Source organism: Aotus nancymaae, unplaced genomic scaffold (genome assembly GCF_030222135.1).
Source record: "Aotus nancymaae isolate 86718 unplaced genomic scaffold, 86718_ANA_hifiasm-v0.15.2.pri h1tg000039l, whole genome shotgun sequence".
NCBI classification, from domain to species: domain Eukaryota; kingdom Metazoa; phylum Chordata; class Mammalia; order Primates; family Aotidae; genus Aotus; species Aotus nancymaae.
In genome coordinates, this window is record NW_026988453.1 from 7,661,581 (window position 1) to 7,686,864 (window position 25,284).

A 25,284-nucleotide genomic window follows, 5' to 3' on the forward strand; every position below is an offset into this window, starting at 1 on the left:
TGGTGCGTGCCTGTAATACCAGCTACTCAGGAGGCTGAGGCAGGAGAATTGCTTGAACTCAGGAGGTAGAGGCTGTAGTGAGCCAAGATCACTCCACTGCACTCCAGGCTAGGCAACAGAGAGAGACTCTGTCTCAAAAAAGAAAAGAAAAAGAAGGCATCAGCCATGGAGGTATCTCTTGACTCCTTGCAGCGAGGGTTTCCAGGGACCAAGGATGAAATACCAAGTGGCCTTCTGGTCCCATTTGGGAGATGCTGCTGAAGCTCCCCTAAACCAGAAAAAAGATCAGAACTCCCCTGGAACCTGCCTGGGGGCTTTGACCTAGATAGTTCTGCTATTTTACACTATGTTCTGAAAAAAATAAAATTATTTGTCATACTGCATACTTTTTCTAAATATTTTCATTGTGAGAAGAGGATGGGTAGAGATGAATAATGAAAGGGTCACACGACAGTGTGAATGTAGATAATGCCACTGAATGCACGCTTACAGATGGTGACAGTGCCGGATTTTATGTCATGTACATTTTATCACAATAAATAACAGAGCAGGGAGAGAGAGAGAAAAAGGGGGAGGGAAAGGGCTTAGGAACGAGAGAGGCCAGGGCTGAATGCTGGCCCTGCTATTGCTTGCTGTGTGTCTTTGGACTATCAGGAAGGGTTGTTGTGGAGATCTGGACCAAAGTCTGGCATTCAGTGGGCACTAAACAAGCGGTTACTATTGTGAATGATCTTCATCGCCACGCAGCATTTTTGGCAGAGCAGGGCCTCAGAGCAAGCGGAAGCAACTTGCTCCGGTCCAGAGGGCCATTCAGCCAGAGTCGGTAATGAATCCCCTAACTCCCAATTCAGTCCTTACATCAGGAAGTGGCCACACGCTAGGAACCAGGATTTCCAAATGCCTGCCCCCAGAAGGGCCGTTTTGGCCAAGATATGTGAAAACTGGCCATGAAAAGACGACCTTCCTCTACTGGTATCCACCCCTAATCAAGCCTCTCTTGGACCTTCCCCACCAGGGCCAGGGTCCCAGTGGCAGAAAAAGAGAGTAGGAGAAGCCTAAAGGGGTAAAGAGTAGGATGTGGAACAGCAGAGAGACTAGTCCCTGTTTCTAAAGGACATGGAAAAAGGAAGACAGGAGAAACACAGGAAGGTCCTCACCGGAGCTGCGGAAATCCGGCGGTTCTTGCCAGGTGTTGCATTCTTTCGGTTGGCATAGCGGGAGGCATAGGTGCGGGGGGGCACCTGAGGGGGCATAGTCTTGCTCCGGGCCACGGGTTTTCCAGAGGTGTCTTTGCTGAAGTCCAGGGTCCCTCGGCCCTCCTTCCAGCCCCTGGTGGCATCCCGCAACATCTCCGCATCATAGGTTGACTTCAAGTTGAGCCTTGTAATTGCATCGTTGATGCCATCATAGTCCACAGACCCCAGCAGGCGGCCCTGACCCCCACCTCCTGGCACCTCTTCCTCTTCCAGGATCTGATTCCCTAGCAGTTTGCCCGGCAATTGTTCGACCAAAGAGAAAGTGTTGATGTCATTGGGCTGGGAGATCTTAGAGGATGACGGGGACCCCTTTCTGGGAGGCAGGGGAGGCGTATCCCAGATAGAGGTTCGGGGAGGCAGAGGAGGTGGGGATAGTTTCTTGCAAGAGCCCTCTATGTCTCCTGGTCCTGGGGACAAAGAGACTTCTCCATCTGAACCATCAAAAATGTAGAGATAGTCTCCAGACAGGGAGCCTTTGGGCCAGGGATCTGGGCCAGGCTGGGGCCCTTGGGAGGTAGAGTGGTTGGGCGGCCCTTCCTGTGGGGAGAGTGAGTTGTAGTTGAGGGTAGGATCAGAGCCAGAGAGACCGCGTAACAGCTTGAGGTCGGTCCGCCTTCCTGCTGGCTTGCTATAGAAGTCTACCCCAGGCTCATCCCAGCTGAGAGAGGGGTCTGCGTTCTGCTTGGCTCTGCTCTCCTTCTTGTCATGCCGGAGCCGGGACAGGGCATCATACTCCATCTGCAGGGCTTCGGCCATCGCCAGCTCTTTGCGGCTGATGCCCACAGACTCCAGGGACTTCCAGTGTTCCCCATTGCCCTGAGTCGAAGACATGGTGAGGATGGGGAACACAGGAGACAAAGAAGCCTCTACTTCCTGCCAACCTCAGTTCTGGAGGGTTGTGACATGGTGTCTGGGCACCTGCAGGTGAGGGGTAAAAATATCTGTCAGTCATAAAGAGAGATTTACTAGTAATCCAATTTAGGTGACATAATCTGGGCCAATGCCTGCTTCTTTGGTGTCTACAACAAATGGAAAGTACAGAAAGATGGAGGAAAAAAGGAATACCAAGACAAGTTTACCTATTTATTATATCCAGCTACCCATCCATTCATCTCTACATGTCTCATCTCTGTGCCCTAATCCCTATACTCACCTCTGTCATTTGTGCCCCAAGAAGAGAGAGGCACCTTTTAGTTTGTTTGTTTGAGACAGAGTCTTGCTCTGTCGCCCAGGGTGGAGTGCAATGATGCGATCTCAGCTCGCTGCAACCTCCACCTCTCAGGTTCAAGTAATTCTCCTGCCTCAGCCTCCCAAGTAGCTGGGAATACAGACACCCACCACCACACCCGGCTACTTTTTGTATTTTTAGTAGAGACGGGGTTTTGCCATGTTAGCCAGGCTTGTTTCAAACTGCTGACCTCAGGTGATCCACTGCCTCGGCCTCCCAAAGTGCTGGGATTACAGACGTGAGCCACCATGCCTGGCCAAGAGGCACCTTCTATTAGCCAAGAAGAAGAGATGAAAGCAAAGCTTCTCCAGTCAATTTGAAGAGGACAGCTCTCATACACTACTGGTGGGAAATGCACAAAGGTACAACCACTTTAGAAAATAGCCAGCTTCTTAAAAAGGTAAACATACACCTAACATAGGATTCAACTATCACTCCTACTTATCCAAGAAAAATAAAAGCGTATGTCCACACAAAGACTTGTCCATGAATATCTACCGCAGCTTTATTTGTAATATCCCAAAACTAAAAGCAACCCAAAATGTCCAACAGTGAATGGATTTTTTAAAATGTGATGTCTATACAATTCACACTTCTTGGCAATAAAAAGGAATGAATTATTGACAAATGCAATAACATGGATGAATCTTAAAATAGCTTTGCTGAGTAAAAGATGCCAGACAAGAGTATGAGTATGTATGATTCCATTTATATAAAATTCTGGAAAATGCAAACTCATCTATAATGACAGAAAGCACATCAGTGGTATCTTGGGGACGGAGTGGAAAGAAGGATGGGTTACAAAGGGACACAAGGGAAGCTTTGGAGGTGATGAATATGTTCATTATCTTGATTGTGGTCATGCCTTCATTGGTATACTCACATGGCAAAACTTACCAAACGCTTTCAATATGCATATTTTATTATATGTCAATTACACCTCGATGAAACTATAAATGGAAAGTCCCAGAGAGCCCTGTTAAACGGACCTTGTAATTACTCAGCACTAGGATCCTCCCAAAATACACCAATATATGCAACAAAACAAAGCTTGCCAACAGGTGAGACTCAGCTACTTGATGTCTTACAGGTGTGCCAAAATATTGGTCCCCTCAGCCCTCAGGAAGTCACACAGGATCCCCGAGCCAGTGCTTCCACTTTCTTCAGTGCTGGTACTCTTTTCTCTAGAAGCCATGACATGAGCCAAGTTGAGAAGCACTCAATAAATGGTTGCAATGATAAGGTCAGTCTGGCCCAGTGGTTCTCAACCCCAGCTGCAACATTAGCACAACACTGGGGAAATTTTAAAAAGTACTGAAGCTCAAATACTCTCAAGAGAGTCTGATTTAATTGCTCTGCGGTAGGGTAATGGTATATATTTTAAAAACTCCCCAGGAGATTCTAATGTGTAGCCCTAGCTGAGAACTCTGGATCTGTGAATGTGTGTTTGTGACGAGGTTGGGGGAGACAAGCATGAAGTACATGAAGAAGTCACTTCCGACTCTCAGCACCAGCAGTCCAAGAGGGTCACAATTCCATAAAATTATCAAAAACTGTTCATTCTTTTGTACTGCGTCACCCAACAGGTAACAAACATGAAACATTACACCTCATGATTAGAATGTTGAAAACATCCATAGGAAAAAGGCTCAGATAGATTCTTGTGTGGCAAGTTGCTGAGATTCAAAATAACTTAGGACAAAGTTATCCCTTATCCTGGGGTACCCTTCCGGGACCCTGGTACATCTGTCAGGTATGGGCACAACCCTGGTCTGAAGGGTTCTGGCTCAGTGAATCTGACAACTACTGTACTTAGGAATTAGTTCACCAAGGATGGAACAGTCCGAGCCCAGCCTCAGGGTATCTAAAGCAGCTCTCCGTTAACTTAATTTCTCTGCCTTTCCACAGCTCCTTACATATCACTTTTTATCCACAGTGGGTATGAGTCTTGCTATTTGAAATTCAAAGGAGTAGCATAAGCAGATGGAGATATTCAGAACCTGGCTGCCTGGAGCTGGGAGACTGGTCCCAGGAAAAGGAGAGCCTAGTGCCTTACAGATAGGAGACACCACATAAATGCTCAAAGTTGGATTGGGCTTAAGCATGTTAATCCAGAGAATAATTGTGTATTTTCAGTGCTGAGCTAGAACAAGCAGAGTATTAAGATTTGCCTTAAAAAGACGGGCACGGTGGCTCATGCCTATAATCTCAGCACTTTGGGAGGCTGAGGCGGGTGGATCATCTGAGGTTGAGAGTTCAAGACCAGCCTGACCAACAAGGAGAAATCCCATCTCTACTAAAAATACAAAATTAGCCAGGCGCGGTGGCACATGCCTGTAATCCCAGCTACTTGGGAAGCTGAGGCAGGAGAATTGCTTGAACCTGGGAGGTGGAGGTTGCGGTGAGCTGAGATCGTGCCATCGCACTCCAGCCTGGGCAATAAGAGTGAAATTCTGTCTGGAAAAAAAAAAAAAGGATTTGCCTTAACAGGCACTATTGTGAGGAGGAAAATTCAGGCCATTGGAAATAATTTTCTTCTGCTGCTGTTTCCTTGTCTAACATTGGAAATAATCTTTTTCAACTTCCAGCCTCTCTTCCAACCCTCATCTATCCACATCTGCACTCAGCTTCGCTTTCTTCCTTTTGGCCCAGGGGAAGCGGTTCCTGCCTCCTGCTGAGGCGCAGCTTCCTTCTGCCCTTGCCGCATCCACTTCATCTCTAGGATAACATTCCACGGATTTCCTTCCCTCTCCTGTATCTTCAATCTCCTCTCCTTAATGTGATTTTTCTTTTCAGCACATAAACACACTTCATATTTCTTTTTTCTTTTTGGTGCTGTGACTCTGATTCGAAGCTTCGTCTAATCTTAACAAGAAAGGAAAAACCCCACACCCTAAACACCTCCGCTTGGCTTTGTCCTCTCTGTTCTTCCTTCCGTTCTCAGCCAAGCTTCCAGAGAGTGGACTACACCTGATGTTTCCAAATTCTCCCTTCCCATTTACTCTGTAACTCACTGTAATCTGGTGCCTGCCCCCTGCATCCCACTAAAACTGCTCCAGCAGCAAAGCCGGGCCACCCAGTCAGCAGACATTGCCACCTGCCTGGACACTGCTGCTGTATTTGGCTCTATGAACCATTCCTTCCTTAAACCCTCTCCCCCTGGCTTTCACGACACTATTTTTTTCTTATTCTCCATCTCCTTCCTCTTTGTCTTCCTCTTCCTTTGTCCACCCCTGAAATGTTGGTGTTGGCTCAGGATTCTATTCCCAGCTTACTGTTAACTCTGCCCCCTCTGCTTGGGCAATCTCATCTATTCATACTACTCACATGTTGATGATTCCAAATATGTACCTCTCCTTCAAGTTTATATGCCCACTCATATCTCAAAATCCAAATGTCCAAAACTCAACCATCATCATCTTTCCCCCCGACAATCTGCTCCTTGCTCCTGCTTTCCCATTGTGGTGAATGGCACCCGCCGGATCCCCAAGCTAAAAATCCTGCAGTCATCCTAGAGTCCCCCTTCCTTTCACCCCTCTATCCAGTCACCAAGGCCTGCCACCTTTTCCTCCTTAATACTTCCCAAAGCTAATCTTTCCTTCTATCCTAACTGTGGTTGCCCTAATTCAAGCCCTTATCTTCTAATTTGGGCTATTACAATGGCCTCCTAAGAGTTCTTCCCCCTACTAACCTTGCCCTCTTCAAGGCCTTTTTTGTCGTTGTTGAGATGGAGTTTCACTCTTGTTACCCAGGCTGGAGTGCAATGGTGTGATCTCGACCCACTGCAAACTTCACCTCCCAGGTTCAAGCTATTCTCCTGTCTCAGCCTCCCAAGTAGCTGGGATTATAGGCATGCACCACCATGCCCAGCTAATTGTGTATTTTTAGTAGAGACGGGGTTTTTCCATGTTGGTCAGGCTGGTCGCGAACTCCCGACCTCAGGTAATCCATCCTGCCTTGGCCTCCCAAAGTGCTGGGATTACATTACAGGCATGAGCCACCACACCCAAGCTTTTTTTTTTTTTTTGAGACGTAGTATTGCTCTATTGCCCAGGCTGGAGTACAGGCAGGATCTTTGCTCACTGCAACCTCCACCTCCAGGTTCAAGTGATTCTCCTGCTTCAGCCTCCCGAGTAGCTGGGATTACAGGCGCCTGCCACCATGCCCAGCTAATTTTTATATTTTTAGTAGAGACACGGTTTCATCATGTTGGCCAGGCTGGTCTTGAACTCCTGACCTCAGGCAATCCACCTGCCTTGGCCTCCCAAAGTGCTGGGATTACAGGCGCGAGTCACCACCTCCAGCCCTTCAAGGCTTTTTCACAGAACATCCTGAGGGCTCTTCCTAAAATGTAAATCTGATCGCCTAGCTTCCCGCTTAAGATGCTTCAAAGGCTCTGATTTCTCTATAAGACTCTCTCCATCCAGCCATTCATTACCACATACGTAATACCTCTGTGATTTGCTTCAAGTTGTTCCAATTTGCTATTTGCTATTGGCTCCCAATAGCAACCAGTGTATATCTCAAACATAGGCTTAAGACATTGTATCCAAAATTACATGTTTATGGATCTATCACCCCCACTATGTTCCTCAAGTTCCAAATTCACATCATTTCTACTGAGCTTGAACTGGAATGTCAGGGCAGAGCCTTCTGGGTGGTGGGGTATTTTGAGACATGGAGGTGGGTGATCAAGATGGAGGTGGTGTGCTCCTTCGCATCCTTCAAACACAGGACTGGGTTTCAGAACTAACTAGGTTGGGTTGGCGTCTGTAAGGCAGGTGCAAAGATGGCAAGAAAACCACACACAGTGCCTTCCAGCTCTGGGATTCCTTGATTCCAACCTACTGATTCCTTAGGTCGAATCTCTCAGAGGACTCCAAAGTCACATGAAAGAGAAGGAAAGGTCCCAGGGTGATCCATGCAGGCGCTGTTTCTGAGGCTCTTCCCAGACTGGAATTCAGATGGAGGAAAGGTGAGCTACCCCTCTCTAACCAACATCCCCCTGGCTCTGGGCCAGGCTGCCACTAGACTGTCTCAGTGACACAGGGAAGGAAGCCCAGCCCTCTGACAGATCTCATGCCCAGGGCCACACTGGCAATGCTCCTCCCAAAGGCTCAGCACTCAGCTCGCTATGATGCTGAGAGATGGTGACGAAATAGAACAAAAAGTATCCCCCGCAGGACCAGGAGGGCCACCCCCAAGGTGAAGTGAAGGTTCAGAGAGCAGCAGCCAGACTCGAGGGAACTCCATTGAGGGAAAGGGGAAAGGCAGGAGCAACCAGTCCCAACGACCTTGAAACACAGCGAGCTGGCTTCCTCTAAAAACTCAAGCCCTAGATTTCATTTTCCAGGACTAGAGGACACACAAAAAGTATTTTAGGAATCAGGGTTTCATGTTTCCTACCTCCCCACTTCCCCAGTTCAGTTCTCTGTCAGGCTCTACATTAGAAATTGCTCCAGGGCCAGGTGTGATAGCTCATGTCTGTAATCTCAGCACTTTGAGAAGCTGAGATAGGAGGATTGCTTGAGTCCAGGGTTCCAGACCAACCTGGGCAACATAGTGAGACCCCATCCCTATGGGAAAAAAAAATTAGCTGAGTATAGTGGCATGCACCTGTAGTCCTAGCTACTTGAAAGGGTGAAGTGGGAGAATCGCTTGAGCCTGGGAGTTTGAAACTACAGTGAGCCATCATGGTGCCATTGCACTACATTCTGGGTGACAGAAACCCTGTCTCAAAAAACAAAACAAAAAAAAGGTTGCTCTATTCTCTTAGTCTTCAAGGGCTACTAGAGATTCTGTATAAAAACAAATAGCCATGTAGGTTCCTTGAAAGAGGAAGGGTACACAGGGGGCACCCCACACATCCTATCCATATGAATGACACCTCGACCACAAAAAACGAAAACCATGTGAATGGTGCCTCCTGGAGTTATACACCTTGGTGGTTCAGGCTGCGTTCTCTCCTAATGTCCACCTCTTAGAAAACAGAGTGCCTGTTTTACCACCTGCCTGCAATAATTGTTAACATTTCCCCACATTTGCTCTCTCTCTTGCTCTGCTTTACCATTTGAAAGTAAGATGCCCTTTCCAAAGTGTTTGTAAGAAACACTTTGGCCAGGTGCAGTGGCTCACACCTGTAATCCCAACACTTTGGGAGGCCGAGGCGGGTGGATCACGAGGTCAAGAGATCGAGACCGTCCTGGTCAACATGGTGAAACCCCGTCTCTACTAATACAAAAAATTAGCTGGGCACGGTGGCGCGTGCCTGTAATCCCAGCTACTCAGGAGGCTGAGGCAGGAGAATTGCCTGAACCCAGGAGGCGGAGATTGCGGTGAGCCGAGATCGCGCCATTGCGCTCCAGCCTGGGTATCAAGAGCGAAACTCCGTCTCAAAAAAAAAAAAAAAAAAAAAAAAAAAAAAAATGTCAGCCTGAATCTCTAAAAGCAAGGGCATTCTCCTATGTAAACACAATGCCATGAACACACCCACAAAACTTAACGTTGACAACAATAACATTAGCTAATGTACACTCCACATTTGAGTGACTGCAATTGTCATCTGGGAAGTTTTAAAAATATACACATTCCCAGCCTCTACTCTGGAGGTTCTGACTCAGTAGGGTGAGTCCCTGGATGCTGTGTGCTTCAAAAGCCCCCACAGTGATTCAAATACGCAGCCAGGTTTGATCCCACAGGCTAGGGTTTCAGAACTCTCAGGAAGATAAGGGGACCTGGGTAAAGGAACCCCAAAAAGCACCCGGCAGTCAGCTAATGAAACGAGAGGACATGCCTATGGCCAAGCAGGTCGGTGCCAGGGTCTGAGCTGTACCAGGCATCAAACTCAGTCCCACAGCTGCCCACAGATGGCTGAGGGCTGGCCAGGGAGGAAATGGGGTCAGGACAGAGTGACACAATGGTTCAGAGTCAAAGGATGGACAGAAAGAAGAGGGCACTCGCTCCAGTGGAGCTGGCTCTGTGTAGTCCCTGTGCCAGCGTGGGAGGAGCCCCAGGGGCCACCACTGGAGCCAGTGGGTAGTGAGGCTTCCTGCTGTCTTGCTGGAAGGCACCCTAACAGAATTGTCCTGCTTGGGACTGGGAGAATCTGGAGTGGTCTGGGTCATCTCTTCCCCATACCCTGAGCCACAGATTGGATCCCAATGGATGTTGAGTGCCAGCTACTTGCCAGGACAGGCACACACATATCTAAAGACTTAGAAGTATCCAGATAAGGCCAGGTGAGGTGGCTCACATCTGTAATCCCAGCACTTTGGGAGGATGAGGTGGGTGGATCACAAGATCAGGAGCTCAAGACCAGCCTGGCTAACGTGATGAAACCCCATCTCTACTAAAAATACAAAAATTAGCTGCGTGTGGTGGCACGCACCTGTAATCCCAGCTACCCAGGAGGCTGAGGCAGGAGAATCGCTTGAACCCAGGAGGCGGAGGTTGTAGTGAGCCAAGATCACGCCAGTGCACTCCAGCCTGGGCAACAGAGTGAGACTCTGCCTCAAAAAAAAAAAAAGGAGTATTCAGATGACTGTGGCACAATTATTCCAGGGAGCTTACAATCTAGCAAAGGTGGCAGACACATACATAAAGAATTCAGTCCCCTCTTGGGGCATAAAGCAGGAAGCGGAAAGGTACTGCATGTCTTGGGCCGTCTTCAGTGGGCAGGGAAAATGGAGAGCTCTAAAGCAAGGCGGTGAAGAACAGACAGGGTCTCAAGCCCCCAGTCTTGGGCATCCTGATTTTCAATAGTTTTTTTTTTTTTTTTTTTTTTTTTTTTTTTTTGAGACGGAGTTTTGCTCTTTTTACCCAGGCTGGAGTGCAATGGCACAATCTCGGCTCACCACAACCTCCGCCTCCTGGGTTCAATCAATTCTCCTGCCTCAGCCTCCCGAGTAGCTGGGACTACAGGCGTGCGCCACCATGCCCAGCTAATTTTTGTGTTTTTTAGTAGAGACGGGGTTTCACCTTGTTGACCAGGATGGTCTCGATCTCTTGACCTTGTGATCCATCCGCCTCGGCCTCCCAAAGTGCTGGGATTATAGGCGTGAGCCACCGTGCCCGGCCTCAATAGTTTTTACTAAGGGAAGAGACTCAGCTCTACAACTGCCCCAGGAAGGGATCCTCAGCACCTCCCCTAAGGGCAGGCAGGATCAGGTGGTCAGAGGCCATAAGGACTTAACTCCTTTGGGGTCCAGATTTTTCTCTTCAGAGAGGACCTCCACCTCTGTCCAGCACCCACACTCACCCATACCCCCAATCCCACTGGCTTTGCAGCCAGGGACCCTGTCCCACAGCTCACTCCACGCACCTGCTGCCGGCTCCACCTGCCCCTCCCACAGCCCGGCTCTAACAGGGAACATCAACACACTCGGCCAGGAATCCGACTCCTCCAGCAGGAAGGTGTATTGAGGTCAAGCAGACCAGCTCCCAGCCTCCAACAGAAGTGCATCTGATCCCTGCTTCCTTATGGAAAACCCACGGGTTGTATATGGCTCTATAAGCTTATCTGATGGTAGGTCTATTATGGAATCACATGCACCAACAAGGTCTTTCTCTTCTGTAGCATGCAAGCCCTCTGGTTGCCTCTCATTTAGTTCCAAATGTGAGAAGACAGAAAATAACAGCTTGTGTTTTTATTTTTGTTTTGATTTGTTTTGTTTTGAGGCGGAGTTTCCTTCTTGTTGCTCAGGCTGGAGTGCAATGGCGCGATCTCGGCTCACCGCAACCTCCACCTCCCGAGTTTAAGCAATTCTCCTGCCTCAGCCTCCCAAGTAGGTGAGATTATAGACATGTGCCACCACGCCCAGCTAATTTTCTATTTTTAGTAGAGACAGGGTTTCTCCATGTTGGTCAGTTTGGTCTCGAACTGCCGACCTCAGGTAATCCTCCTGCCTTGGCCTCCAAAAGTGCTGGGATTACAGGCGTGAGCCACCACACCTGGCCAATAGCTTGCGTTTTCTTCCCACTCATACATCCTCTCTCTAGTGTCCTCTTAGCTAAACTAAAGCAGCCCCATATGATCTGGTATTTCCTACCAGGACTTACTGTCTATCCTTCTACTCTCTGGGCATACCATACCCTGGACTCGCCGTTAATTTGAAGCCAAAGTGCACACAAGAGTTTAGTGAAAGTCTTTCGGGGTCCTAGACAAGCTGAGGGCCAGGAGCTTGGAGCCTGTGGGACACAGCTACGTAAAGTCAGGTCTTCATGCACTGCTGACTCCAATTCAGAGACCCCAGTTCTAGCTCAGAAACCATTTGGTCTCATGCACACACACATGGAATCCTTGGAGATCATAGCTCCTGCCACATACCCTGTTGATTCTGGGCTTTGAGTATGAGGAGAGACCAGGATGGAAGAGGTGAGGCAGCTTATGGCTCCTCTAAAAACTTTCCTTCCTCTAGAGCTGGCAATTTTGATTGCAAGGCCAGGGACCAGAAGCTGGCAATCAACTGAATGGAACATTTGGCAAAGAAGAAAGAAAGTCTTGGCAGCATGTGTATTTCTAACCCAGGAATCATCCCAGGAACCAGAGCAGCCACCTCTCCTCTGTCTGGCTCCTACTTCCTGCTTCCTCCTCCGACTCTTCCCTCACCCAAGAACGAGTCCTTCTCATGCAGTTCACCCCAGGTTCCCTCTAAGGGCATGGTAGATATGAGGGACTCCTCTAGCTTTCTTGGCCTTCCAGAGAAAGGCAGGGGGACAGGAAAGGTCCCAGGATGACCTCCCCTGACCAACCTCAGCCTCCAGCCCATCCTGTATCAGAGAAACCACCACAGCATTTCCAAACAGCAACACCTAGGAAACCCGAAATGCTCTGAAGGTCCTGTAGATGCTGTGAAGTACAAAAGCAGCTCCCCTGAAAGAGGACACAGAAAATGGGTGGCGTCGGAGGCGAAGACACAGTGGCTCTCTTTAGGCCTGGCCTCCCCCATCGACCATCCTTCTCAGCTTTGCCTCAACATAGCATTTGCTTCCTGTAAACTGAGGTCTCCCGCAAGGCCCAGATTGTCACCACTGTCACCTCCAGCCGCAGTTCAGCCTTCTTAGCTCATGCGCTTGGGAACCCAGTTCTGCAGGATTCATTCCTGTGTGGGTGGGGAAAACTCCCCGGAGGATGCCAGCCTGTTCAGCAGAGTCCATAAAGCAGGTCCCGGCTGTTCCCATCCAGCCAGGGCTCCAAAGTGAGGGAACAACAAACCAAGGCTTGGCTCTGCCTGGACGGCTCACCAGAGAGAGGACAGAGAGGCTGTGGCAGAGAGGCTGCCTCCCCAGGTCCTCTGCACCAGGCTCAACGGGGCTGGGCTAACCCATCTGGGTCTGCAAGGAGCAAGGAAGCAGCGCTGAGGCGTGCTTTAAGCGAGGGTCCAGCCCCATGGCAAGGGGATGAGGTTGTACGTCAGGGTAACTGCAGAGGCACTGGACTGACCAGAGGGCAATGAATAATGCCAGTGAGACCATCCTCCAGAAGGAAGACATCCTTGCTGGGGACTGACACTTCCTTTTTGAGTGAGTGTCTCCAATTCATTCAATTATAATAATTCTTAGGGTGCTTTCTGGTAGCACCTTTCTCAGACATCCGAAAGGCTTTCTCTTGTCTGAGTGACAGGGTCCTCCTTTCTGTCCCAGATGAGAGGGAGGACCACTAAGGCTAAGTGGCTTTGTACTGTGTCTCCCACTAGAGTTGCTGCAGAGTCGGGAAAAGGTCATAGACCCGATGTAGGGAGGCTGGCATGGTGGGAACACTCAGAAACACTCTTGGCCCCAGCCCTGTGCTGTCCCCTACAAGTATACACTCAGCACAGATGTGCCAGAGCCCCAGTACACAGAAGGATCACACACATAACAGTGGAGGAGGCAGGGCCAGCAGCCCTCAGGTGGTGGTGCTGTCTGTGGGGAGGATGGGGGTGACTGCCTGTAAGCCTGGGTGCAGGAGCCAATGGGCAGGGTCAGGCTGTGTGGGTGGCAGGCTGCTGGCAGCTGACAGCCACCTGCTCAGCGCTGAGGAAGGCCAAAGGAACTCAAGCAGAAAAAGACAGAGCCAGCCATCCGTGGGAACCGGCTAAGGCACCGAGCAGCCCCCATGCCATGCTTCTTTCCTCCCTCGGGATAGGAAGGCTCTCTACCATGTGCCCACAGCCCAGCCCACTGTCCTGTGCCACTATGCTCTTCCTAAAGTAGCAAGCCGGACTCACAGTTTAATGATAAAGCAGATACCTTCAGTTAATGCTAACTCCCCAAACATCAAGACAATCCCTAATAGAGTACAGTCACTCTTGGGGACCTGAAGCCATAGGGATCACACAAACTGAGTGTAACCCCCAATCCCCCACACTTCCCCCCCGCACCCCCCACACACATCTACGCTTCCCCTACATACAGACCACATACCTCCCACGCTTATCCCATCCCCCTCACACCCTCCCCATACACACCCTACTCCCCTCAGGTACACCCTCCTGCTCACTCACTCCCATACCAGCTCTCCCAGAAGCAAGGAAGCTGGCCTAGACCGCGTGAAGTCACATTCTTTTTTTTTCTTTTCTTCTTTTTTTTTTTTTTGAGATGGAGTCTCGCTCTGTCACCCAGGCTGGAGTGTAGTGGTGCGATCTCGGCTCACTGCAACCTCCACCTCCTGGGTTCAAGCAATTCTCCTGCCTCAGCCTCCTGAATAGCTGGGATTACAGGCACCCACCACCACATCCAGCTAATTTTTTTTGTATTTCTAGTACAGACAGGGTTTCACTACGTTAGCCAGGATGGTCTCGATCTCCTGACCTTGTGATCTGCCAACTTCAGCCTCCCAAAGGCCAATTACAGGCGTGAGCCACTGCACCCGGCCGAGGTCACATTCTTTGTGTCACTGACAAAGAAGTCTGAGGAAAAAGGTTAAACCCAGAAGAGAAAGAAAAACAGGCCCTCTCAGCCCCAGGGGGCAGCTCCAGCCCTTCCCCAAGCAGGCTCTTCCTTCTCTGCATTCCAGCATGCTGGGGGCACCCAGGCAAAGAGCATGTCATGAAAAGAGCCTCAGACAGAAGAGCCTCACAAGGGCCCTTTCCCAAATGCACCCAGGCCTTCTGGCAGGCCCCCAGGGTGGCCGGTTGTTCCCTAAATCAGGAAGGTGTAGAGAAGCCCTGGGGTCCCCACAGACCAGGGTAGGAAAGGGACACCAGCTTTCAGGCAGTTCCCATCTTTCAATCCAGAGAAAAGCAGGAAAATGAAACACCCCTAAACATCTGATACTCATTTACACAGGGGTGAGAGGCCAAGGTGTCAGTCCCTCCCAGGGACATTTGCATTTAAAAAGCAGAGTCAGAGGAGGGAAGTGCCCAACCCAGCAGGCCCTGGAAATGGTAAGATTTCTATTTTCACAGGGAGGAATGAGCTATGAAAAGCTAGACGGGGTGCTCTCTAGCGTTAGGCCTCATGGCTCCATAGCCTCCCCCGGCCTCAGCTCCTGAGCCTAGGAACCTCTCGCCCCTCTCTAGAGTACTGTCCCCACAATGCTGCCCATCAGGCAGCCTGCCCCTTTAAGGCACTGACCCCTCCAACCCCTGGGTCTTAGCTATTCTTAGCCCAGGTTGATCCAGGTGGCCACAGTCCTCTGCCTATAGCCATGTGGTTCCCAAGTTGGGAGCCTCCATTCTTCCTGGTACCAGGCCAGAAGGATATCCTGCTCCAGGGTCAGTCAAGGACACTGAACCCAGCAGGGAGACCAAGGATTCTTTCTACTTTACCCAGGTCAAAGGAGAAACCCTATTCAGAGTACAAGGCCTTAAGAGATAACTGAAGACCGGGTGCAATGGCTCATGCCTGTAATCCCAGCACTTTGGGAGGCCAAGGCAGGCAGATTACTTGAGGTCAGGAGTTCAAGACCAGCATGGGCAACATGGTGAAACCCCATCTCTACCAAAAATACAAAAATTAGCTAGGCATGGCGGCGGGCACCTGTAATCCCAGCTACTAGGGAGGCTGAGGCAGGAGAATCACTTGAACCTGGGAAGCAGAGGTTGCAATGAGCCAAGATCGCACCACTGCACTGCACTCTGTCTCAAAAAAAAAAAAAGGAACTGAGAAATGAGATACTCTCCAAGATAGCCTGTGGCTTCCCAGAATCCTCAAACCACAGGAAGGATACCTAGATGGGGGGACTGGGAAGAAGGCGGAAGGCAGTGGTCCTGACGGCGCCAGACCACAGGGTATCCCAGCAGGATTGCCCATGTCAGCCTGGTCACCCCTAGACATGTTGCAGCAGTAGGTCTCAGTTTCCCCTCTGCCCTGCTCACCTGCATGTACAGCCTGGTATGGACACCCCATCGTACCTGACTCTCAGGGCCTCAAAGCCATGGCTACCACTGAGGGTCCCTTTCCTTCCTCCTGCTTTCTCTCTCGTTTCCATCTGAATTCAAGATCCTCAGAAAGGCCAGGCACAGTGGCTCAAACCTATAATCCCAGCATTTTGGGAGGCCGAAGTAGGATGATCGCTTGAGCCCAGAAGTTTGAGGCCAGCCTGGGAAACATAGTGAGACTCCACTGCTACAAAAAAATACAAAAATTAGCTTGGTGTGGTGGCATGTCCCTGTAGTCCCAGCTACTTGGGAGGTGAGATAGGAGGATCAACTGAGCCATGACTGAGCCACTGCACTCCAGCCTGGGTGATAGAGGGAGACCCTGTCTCAAAAGAAAAAAAAAAGAGCTTCAGAAGCTTTCCCTGGTTAAGCCTTCCTATATCTCCTCACTTCTCAGCGTCTCCTTAATACTCTGATGCTCTGTATGTCACACTGATAAAAATGGTGGCCCTGTCACCTGGGGAACAAGAGCAACACTTTTGCCTTATATGGTATTGACCATTTTTGCATCTCTGTGCGTGGAGCGGTCATGAAGATTTTGAAACAAGAAAGTGACTTTAGCGAGGGGGAGCGGTATAGAGCAAAGAATCATGTCAATTCGTTTTGATGTTGCTTTGTACATGCCCTGACGCCTTTCTCCAATTTCTTATCCCCCAATTTGCACAGGAAGGTCCCAAGGGAGACAGAGATGTCCTTAAGGCAGAACCTAAGTCTACACTAAGCAAAGGGGACGCTCAGCAGAGCGGTGAACCACCCGGCACACTACAGCACACTCACATTCCACCAGCCCCTTGCCCATGTGACCCTCACCTAGGGTCCCCCAGGATAGCGGCAGTCAGAGGTCATTCTCAGCAGTGATTCACAGACTGTTTCAGTGGATGAGTGGCCAGGGTGTGACTGTTTGTATAAGCATCCTTCGCCAACAGTCCACAGAAACCATGCTGAAATACCTTCCCCATGTATGTGCCTTACAAGGTCTGTGAAACTCGTACAGCCCACTGTCGCAACAGGAGTGAGGGTATTACACTTTGTGGTGGTGAAAGGGAAAGAGAAGGGAAGCAGAGAAGTGAAATTACATGAACACAAGCATCACAGAAATAGGAGGAAGGAAACAGACCTTTCTTCCCCCTCTGGTATTTTGTGCCAGGTATTGTCTTATTTAGTCCTCGTAACAATCCTTAAATGTGGATATTATTATCCTTCTTTTATGGAAGAGGAAAGTAGAAAACAGGAAAGGGATGGAATAATTGGCCCAAAGGTCACACAACTTGTAAACAATAGAATCAAGAGTTAAACTGAAACGTGTGCGGGCCCAAACTTCATAGTCTTTTTCCCATTCTGTTGTGGAAACCCAGGCACATCACATTTGAGTACGTGTTTAAGCTGATATTGGTGATTATTCTGGAACACCACCACGCTCTCCCCCCAACATTCCAGAACATTTCACTCTCCCAGGCCACTCAAAAAAATAAAAATAAAAATAAATAAACAAGCAAACAAACACCCCACAGTTTGGCAGACAAGAGAACCAATGAGCAGGGGGGATTGTGTGAAGTCATACAGCTTGTCAGTGATAGAGGTGAGACAAGAAGAAGGAGTCCAGGTCCTTAGACTCCCTCTCCAGTGCTCTTTCCAGACAGAGTTTGACTCTTGTTTTCTAGGCTGAAATGCAATGGCGTGATCTCAGCTCACCGAAACCTCCACCTCCTGGGTTCAAGCGATTCTCCTGCCTCAGCCTCCCACGTAGTTGGGATTACAGCCATGTACCACCACTCCCGGCTAATCTTGTATTTTCAGTAGAGATGGGGTTTCTCCATGTTGGTCAGGCTGTCTCAAACTCCTGACCTCCGCCTCAGCCTCCCAAAGTGCTGGGATTACAGGCGTGAGTCTTTTTTTTTTATTTTAAGAGACAAGGTCTCACTGAGTCATTTAGGTTGGAGTGAAGTGGTGTGATCTGTCGCACAGTGCTCACAGCTCACTGTAGCCTCGACCTCCCAGTCTTAAGCAGTCCTCCCACCCCAGTTTCACAAGTGGCTGGGATTACAGAGGTAAGCCACTGCACCCAGTTATCTCTTCCGTTGATTTTTTTTTTTTTTTTTTTTTGAGATGGTGTCTCGCGCTGGAGTGCAATGGCGTGATCTTGGCTCACTGCAACCCCTGCCTCCCGGGTTCACACAATTCTCCTGCCTCAGCCTCTGGAGTAGCTGGGATTACAGGCGCATACCACCACACTCAGCTAATTTTTTGTATTATTAGTAGAGACAGGGTTTCACTATCTTGGCCAGACTGGTCTCGAACTCCCGACCTCATGATCTGCCCACCTCGGCCTCCTGAAGTGCTGGGATTACAGGCGTGAGCCACCACGCCCAGCCCTCTCCCATCCTTCAGGAAAGGAAATCCCCCAGCCTTCCTGTTCTAATCTCTCTTAGATTGGTCCACTCCTTTCCAAGCCTCTGATGACTTTCACTAAGTGAAATAACCTATATAAAGCATATATTGGGCACCACAAAAATTGTTATTCCTTTCTTTTACCCGAATGATTATTCCCTTACTTGAAAAATTATTTTATTGGACACCAAAAAAAATTATTATTCCTTTATCTCACCTGAATGATTGAGACAGACCACTAACTAGTCTGTCATTTGCTGACCCCCTGAAGTATCTGCTCTCCACTACCAGGTTAATCTTCCTATGGGGCAGCTCTAATCATGTCATTCTTCTTTTTTTTTTTTTTTTGAGACAGGGTCTTGATCTGTCACCCAGACTGGAGTGCAGTGGCAGGATCTTGGCTCACTGCAACTTCTGCCTCCCAGGCCCAAGCAATCCTCCCACCCTAGCCTCCTGAGTAGCTGGGACTACAGACACAAGCGTCACCAGACCTGGCTAATTTTTTGTATTTTTGGTAGATAGGCTTTCACCATGTTGCCCAGGCTGATCTCGAACTCAAGTGATCTACCCGCCCGGCCTCTCAAAGTGCTGGGATTACAGTGTGAGCCACTGCACCCAGCAGTGCCTGCTCTTATATTAGAGCCATCGCACATCCCTCACGAATAAAAGTGACTTTGCTTTCTTTTGAACATTTTTATAATTTTTAATGTGCTCTCCTGCATTTATGTGCATTCTGTTTTGGATTATCCCTACTAGTGATTAGAATAAAAAGAACAGCTTTTATTTGTGTAGCTATATATAGCTACAAAGCACTTTTACAGACATTAGCCCACTAATCTTAAGAATAAAGATGGCTGGGTGTGGTGGCTCACACCTGTAATCCCAGAAATTTGAGAGGCTGAGGCGATGGGGTCACCTGAGGTGGGAGTTCAAGTCCAGCCTGTCCAATGTGGTGAAACCCTGTCTCTACAAAAATATAAAAAGTAGCCGGGCATGACAGCAGGTGCCTATAATACCAGCTACTCTGGAGGCTGAGGTAGGAGAATTGCTTCATCCCAGGAGGCAAGGTTGCAGTGAGCTGAGATCATGCCATTGCACTCCAGCCTGGGTGACTGAGCGCCGAATAAAGATAACCTCTTGTTTGTTTATTAACACAGCTACCAATACATCTTTTAAGGAACATCCTTCATATTTCTTTTTGTTTGTTTTTTTTATTTTTTTTATTTTTGAGACTGAGTTTCACTCTTGTTACCCAGGCTGGAGTGGAATGGCACGATCTCGGCTCACCACAACCTCCGCCTCCTGGGTTCAAGCAATTCTCCTGCCTCAGCCTCCTGAGTAGCTGGGACTACAGGCGCGCGCCACTATGCCCAGCTAATTTTTGTATTTTTAGTAGAGACGGGGTTTCACCATGTTGACCAGGATGGTCTCAATCTCTTGACCTCGTGATCCACCTGCCTCGGCCTCCCAAAGTGCTGGGATTACAGGCGTGAGCCACGGTGCCCGGCCTTGGTTTGTTGGTTTTTGAGATGGAGTGTTGCTCTGTCACCCAGGCTGAAGTGCAGTGGCATGATCTCTGCTTACTGCAACTTCCACCTTCCAGATTCAAGCAATTCTCCTGCCTCAGCTTCCAGAATAGCTGGGATTATAGGCACCTGCTGTTATGCCTGGCTACTTTTTGTATTTTTGTAGAGACGGGGTTTCACCATGTTGGGCAGGCTGGTCTTGAACTCCTGACCTCAAGTGATCTGCCCTTCTTGGCCTCCCAAAGTGTTGTAATTACAGGCATGAGCGACTGCACCCGACCTCTTTGTTTATTTTTTAAAGAGACAGGGTCTGTCTCTGTTGCCCAGGCTGGAGTGCAGTGGCAGCTCACTGTAACCTCAAACTCCCCGGGTCAAGCAATCCTCCCACCTCAGCCTCTCAAGTAGCTAGGAGTACAGGTGCATACCACCATGCCCAGCTAATTTTTAAACTTTTTGTACAGATAAAGCCTTGTTCCACTGCCCAAGCTGAACACTATTACTTTTATCATTTCAACTTGTATCTACAAACGCCTCATTACATACAAAACATTCTTTTCCACTAAGCCTTTAAACCGTATGGATTATCTCTTCATTTATCTTTGTCTCCCCCAGGATGCTTAGCACAATGTTTTACACAAAGTACAGGCTCAGTACAGAACTGCTAATACTATGTTCTCAGGGTGGTCTGACCAACCCAGAGGAGACGACTTAACAGCTCCTCGTCATAGGATCAGAGGTTCAGAGGCTGTTTGATGAAGGCAAAATTATAATGTATTTTTCCAGATAATCACCCCATAGCATTTATCAGATTCTTAAGAGTTTAGAGATCTCCAAAACAATAAACACCACAGTTCTAGTTTCTATAATCTCTAGGAAATGCTGCCTAAGACTGTATATATTAACTCTCAGGGCACCCTATCACAATTGATTCACACTGAGCTTATAAAATTACCCCACTCCATGAAGAAACTCATCCAGTTACCTGCATTTGAGGGGGTGGGTACAACGTGGTTCCCTCAAGGTCAGGGACCGCACTCAATTCAAGGTTGTATTCTTAGAGTTTAGCACAAACCTGCTATTGAGGGATAATAATTACAAGAACCATGAGCTGCTGAGTCACCCTTTACATGCATCAGGCACTGCTCTAAGCAGTTCATTAATTAACTCATTTCATTTTACAACAAAATTTTCTGGTATTATTTCCCCCATTTTACATATAAGGAAACTGATGCACAGATAAATTAAATAACTTTTCTGGCTAGACGTGGTGGCTCACACCTGTAATTCCAGCACTTTGGGAGGCCGAGGCAGGTGGATCACCCGAGGCCAGCAGTTCAAGACCAGCCTGATCAACATGGTGAAATCCCATCTCTATTAAATACAAGAAATTAGCCAGGCATGGTGGCGTATGCCTGTAATCCCAGCTACTTGGGAGGCTGAGGCAGGAGAATCACTTGAACCCGGGAGGCAGAGGCTGCAGTAAGCCGAGACTGCACCATTGCACTCCAGCCTGGGCAACAAGAGTAAAACTCCGTCTCAAAAAAAAAAAAAAGATGAGAACACATGGACACAGGGAGGGGAGCACTACACACTGGAGTCTGTTGGGGGGAAACAGGGTAGGAACAGCGTGGGGTGGGGAGGTGGGGAGAGATAGCATGGGGAGAAATGCCAGATATAGGTGAAGGGGAGGAAGGCAGCAAATCACACTGCCACGTGTGTACTTATGCAACAATTTTGCATGTTCTTCACATGTACCCCAAAACCTAAAATACAATTAAAAAAAAAAAGAAATTAAATAACATTTCCAAGGTCACACACCTTGTAAGTGGTGGAGCCAGGCTTTGAACCCAAGTAATCTAGTTCCACAGCCATGCTCTTAACCATCTGCTGAACTTACACTGCCCCTCATTTGATGAATGAATGAAGAAACGTAGGAATGAGGCCGGGCGCGGTGGCTCAAGCCTGTAATCCCAGCACTTTGGGAGGCCGAGGCGGGTGGATCACGAGGTCGAGAGATCGAGACCATCCTGGTCAACATTGTGAAACCCCGTCTCTACTAATACAAAAAAAAAAAATTAGCTGGGCACGGTGGCGCGTGCCTGTAATCCCAGCTACTCAGGAGGCTGAGGCAGGAGAATTGCCTGAACCCAGGAGGCGGAGGTTGCGGTGAGCCGAGATCGCGCCATTGCACTCCAGCCTGGGTAACAAGAGCGAGACTCCATCTCAAAAAAAAAAAAAAAAAAAAAGAAACGTAGGAATGAATGAGCAGAGGCACTGAAGATGTTTTTGCTGAATGAACATTTAACCAATCATTAACTAATCCACCTTTTGTATCTACCCTGTATAATCTATAGGATTATCAGGAGAGTCCTTCTCAACTTTCCTTGAGTTCAACCAGAAAATCTCTCCACGTAATTCCCTATCTATCAGTATAGAATTCCTGTCAATAACATTAAAAAGCTTGGTTTAATTCTTAGTGAACTACTCTTAGTGAACAAGAACTATGAGTGAACTAAGTTTTCTCAGAACGCCAAGCACTAGGCAAGGGTTTTACCCGTCTCTTCACTGCTGTGCCCATAGAAGCGTGTCAGTGCGCATTCAATGCTTAATGGTGGAATGAATGCACAAAAGATAAAATGCAAACTCCTTCAGTGGCCCTGGCCAGCTTAAACTGCTTTCAGTTCGCCTCCTTCACCACACTCCATTCCGCATCCTGCCCCAATTCCTACTCATTGTTCAGATCTCTGCAAACACTTATTTCCTCCAAGAAGTCTGACTACCAAAAAGGCCCCACTTATAAGTTCACAAAGCACCCCATATTTCCACCACTCAATGACTTAAAAGTACCTAAAGTCACTGGTAAACAATCAAGATGTTTGTCAAATTAATGAATAAATGAATGAGTTCCTTTTTAACAGGATCTGATTAACTTAAACCTTTGTGATCATATGCTCTTCCAGAAATGACTTTAAGAACCCCTTCTGTCATTACTGGCTCCTGGGTAAGCTCCACCTCATTCAGGACTCAAGCTTCATAAACGTTTTTTTTCTTGCAGGCCCCTTCAGCATAGCACAGAAGGAACACAGTTTCTAGAGGTTCCTTGACCTAGACTTAAACTTTGTCTCCTTTCAAATTAGTTGTATAAGGTTTTTTTTTTTTAGATCACAAACGCTGTATTTAAAGGTCCAACTCAATTTACTGTGGCGGCACAAAATAAAGGAGCAGGTCATGACACACCATTTCCATCTCAAGTGGTCGAATCCAACATCCAAGGCCCAGTGAGCAGCCAAGCTCAGCGCAACCTCCAGGCCTCTCGCTCTGACTCCAACAGGGTGAGCACGTCGCCCTTGCGCACGGGGCCTTTTACATTGCAGATGATGGAGCAGCTTGTGTCATCCCTAAATTCATGCGTACCTGCATGCACTGTCCCTGGGAGCCGGTCCTGCCCAGGACCTTGGTGACCCTGGCCAGCTCGATAGGCTGCACATGGCTGGTATCCATGATGGCGGCTCAAGGGCAGTCTGGAGGACTTTTTTAAAAATTTTTTTAGAGCCAGGGTCTCACTCTGTCACCCAGGCTAGAGTGACACCTGGGTGCAATCAGAGTGGTGCAATTATAGCTCACTGCAGACTCAAATTCCTGAGCTCAAAAGATCCTTCCACTTCAGCCTCCTGAGTAGCTGAGACCACAAGTATGCACCATCACGCCCTGCTAACATTTTTTATTTTTATTTTTAGTAGAAACGAGATCTTGCTATGTTGCCCAGGCTGGTCTTGAACTCCTGGGCTCAAGTGATCCTCCCACGTCAGTCTCCCAAGTGCTGAAATTACAGCACAAGCCACCATTCCTGCACCCAATCTTTTTTTTTTTTTGTTCTGGGATCCTGGAAGATTTTTTTTTTAAGACAAACTTTTGCTCTTGTTGCCCAGGCTGGAGTGCAATGGCGCAATTTCGGCTCACCGCAACCTCCGCCTCCCCATTCAAGCGATTCTCCTGCCTCAGCCCCCCCAGTAGCTAGGATTACAGGTGCCCGCCATCACACCCAGCTAATTTTTGTATTTTCTTTTAAGAGACAGGGTTTTTCCATATTGGCCAAGCTGGTCTCGAACTTCCGATCTCAGGTGATCCACCTGCTTCGACCTCCCAAAGTGCTGGGAATACAGGCATAAGCCACCATGCCCAGCTCCAAACCTTCTATTAGCATTGCTCAGAAGGCAGCAAAATGACTTGATCAGATTATCCCACATCTCCTCCTTCCTTAGAAGGTAGGGATAGAAATAAAAATGCACAGAAAAGCAGATAAGGCCCAGACAAATTTATTATGCCTACATGCCCATGAGATGTCCCAGGCTGGTGACGTCTGATGGGAATTCAAGGAATCCATTAAGAATGAATTCTGAGGCTGGACATGGTGGCTCACGCCTGTAATCATGAAACTTTGGGAGGCCGAGGTGGGCAGATCACCTGAGGTCAGGAATTCAAGACCAGCCTGGCCAATACGGTGAAATCTCATCTCTACTAAAAATACAAAAATTTAGCCAGGCATGGTGGCACATACCTATAATCCCAGCTACTTAGGAGGCTGAGGCATGAGAATCCCTTGAACCTGGGAGGTAGAGCTTGCAGTGAGCAGAGATGGTGCCACTACACTCCAGTCTGGGTGACAGAGTAAGACTCTGTCACAAAAAAAAAAAAAAAAAGAATTCTGAGGCTGGATATAGTGGCACACGCCTATAATCCTAACACTTTGGGAGGCCAAGGCAGGAGGCTCATTTGAGGCTAGGAGTTTGAGACCAGCATGGACAACATACTGAGACCCTATCTCTACAAAAAATTTAAAAATTAGCCGCACCTGCCTTGGCATCCCAAAGTGCTGGGATTACAGGTATAAGCCACCATGCCTATGTCAGGAATGGAACAAACACACAGGTGGTGCATGCCTGTAGTGCCAACTACTCAGGGTGGGGGCTGAGGTTGGATCACTTCAGCCCACTGCACACCAGCCTAGGCAACAAGGAGAGACCCCGTCTCAAAACCAAACAAACAAAAAGAATGAACTCCTCATTTTGCTGTCCCTTTCTGTTCTCCCAAGACCCACTGTCTCTCTGGGAGTGGCACTGAGGCTATGAGCACAGGGTATGGAGTGTGACCGCCTGCTTCAAATCCCACCTTTATTATTTACTAGATGGCTGATATCAATGAGTGTAAGCGTTTACATTACTTGCCAGCTCAGCGTTAACCTGTCTAAAGGCAGTAGCCAACCTTTAGAAGGTGTTTGTCCTCCTCCATTACTACAAATATCATGAGGCAGCCTTTCCTTCTCTCCCAGTTCCCATCCTGCCAACACTAAAGAAAAATACCTAGCCGGGCGCAGTGGCTCACGCCTGTAATCCCAGCAATTTGGGAGGCCAAGGTGGGCAGATCACGAGGTCAAGCGATTGAGGCCATTCTGGCCAACATGGTGAAACTCCATCTCTATCAGTAAAAAATACAAAAACTAACCAGACGTGGTGGCACCTGCCTCT

General features: G+C 48.4%; 1 protein-coding gene and 1 pseudogene across 3 annotated transcripts in view; both read right to left on the bottom strand.

The window, feature by feature from the left end:
- PIK3C2B (phosphatidylinositol-4-phosphate 3-kinase catalytic subunit type 2 beta) overlaps positions 1-25,284 on the bottom strand; it is a 75,450-nt gene that overhangs the window by 47,577 nt on the left and 2,589 nt on the right. For all 3 annotated transcript variants that reach the window (XR_010336497.1, XM_012459391.3, XM_012459389.3), the window contains exon 2: positions 1,158-2,174. Coding sequence is in view for 2 of the 3 variants with exons in the window: in XM_012459391.3 (XP_012314814.1) it covers positions 1,158-2,087 (930 nt within the window). In the remaining variant the exon portion in view is untranslated. The remainder of the gene's footprint in view (positions 1-1,157; positions 2,175-25,284) is intronic.
- Positions 22,038-23,580, bottom strand: LOC110569549 (small ribosomal subunit protein eS28-like; annotated as a pseudogene).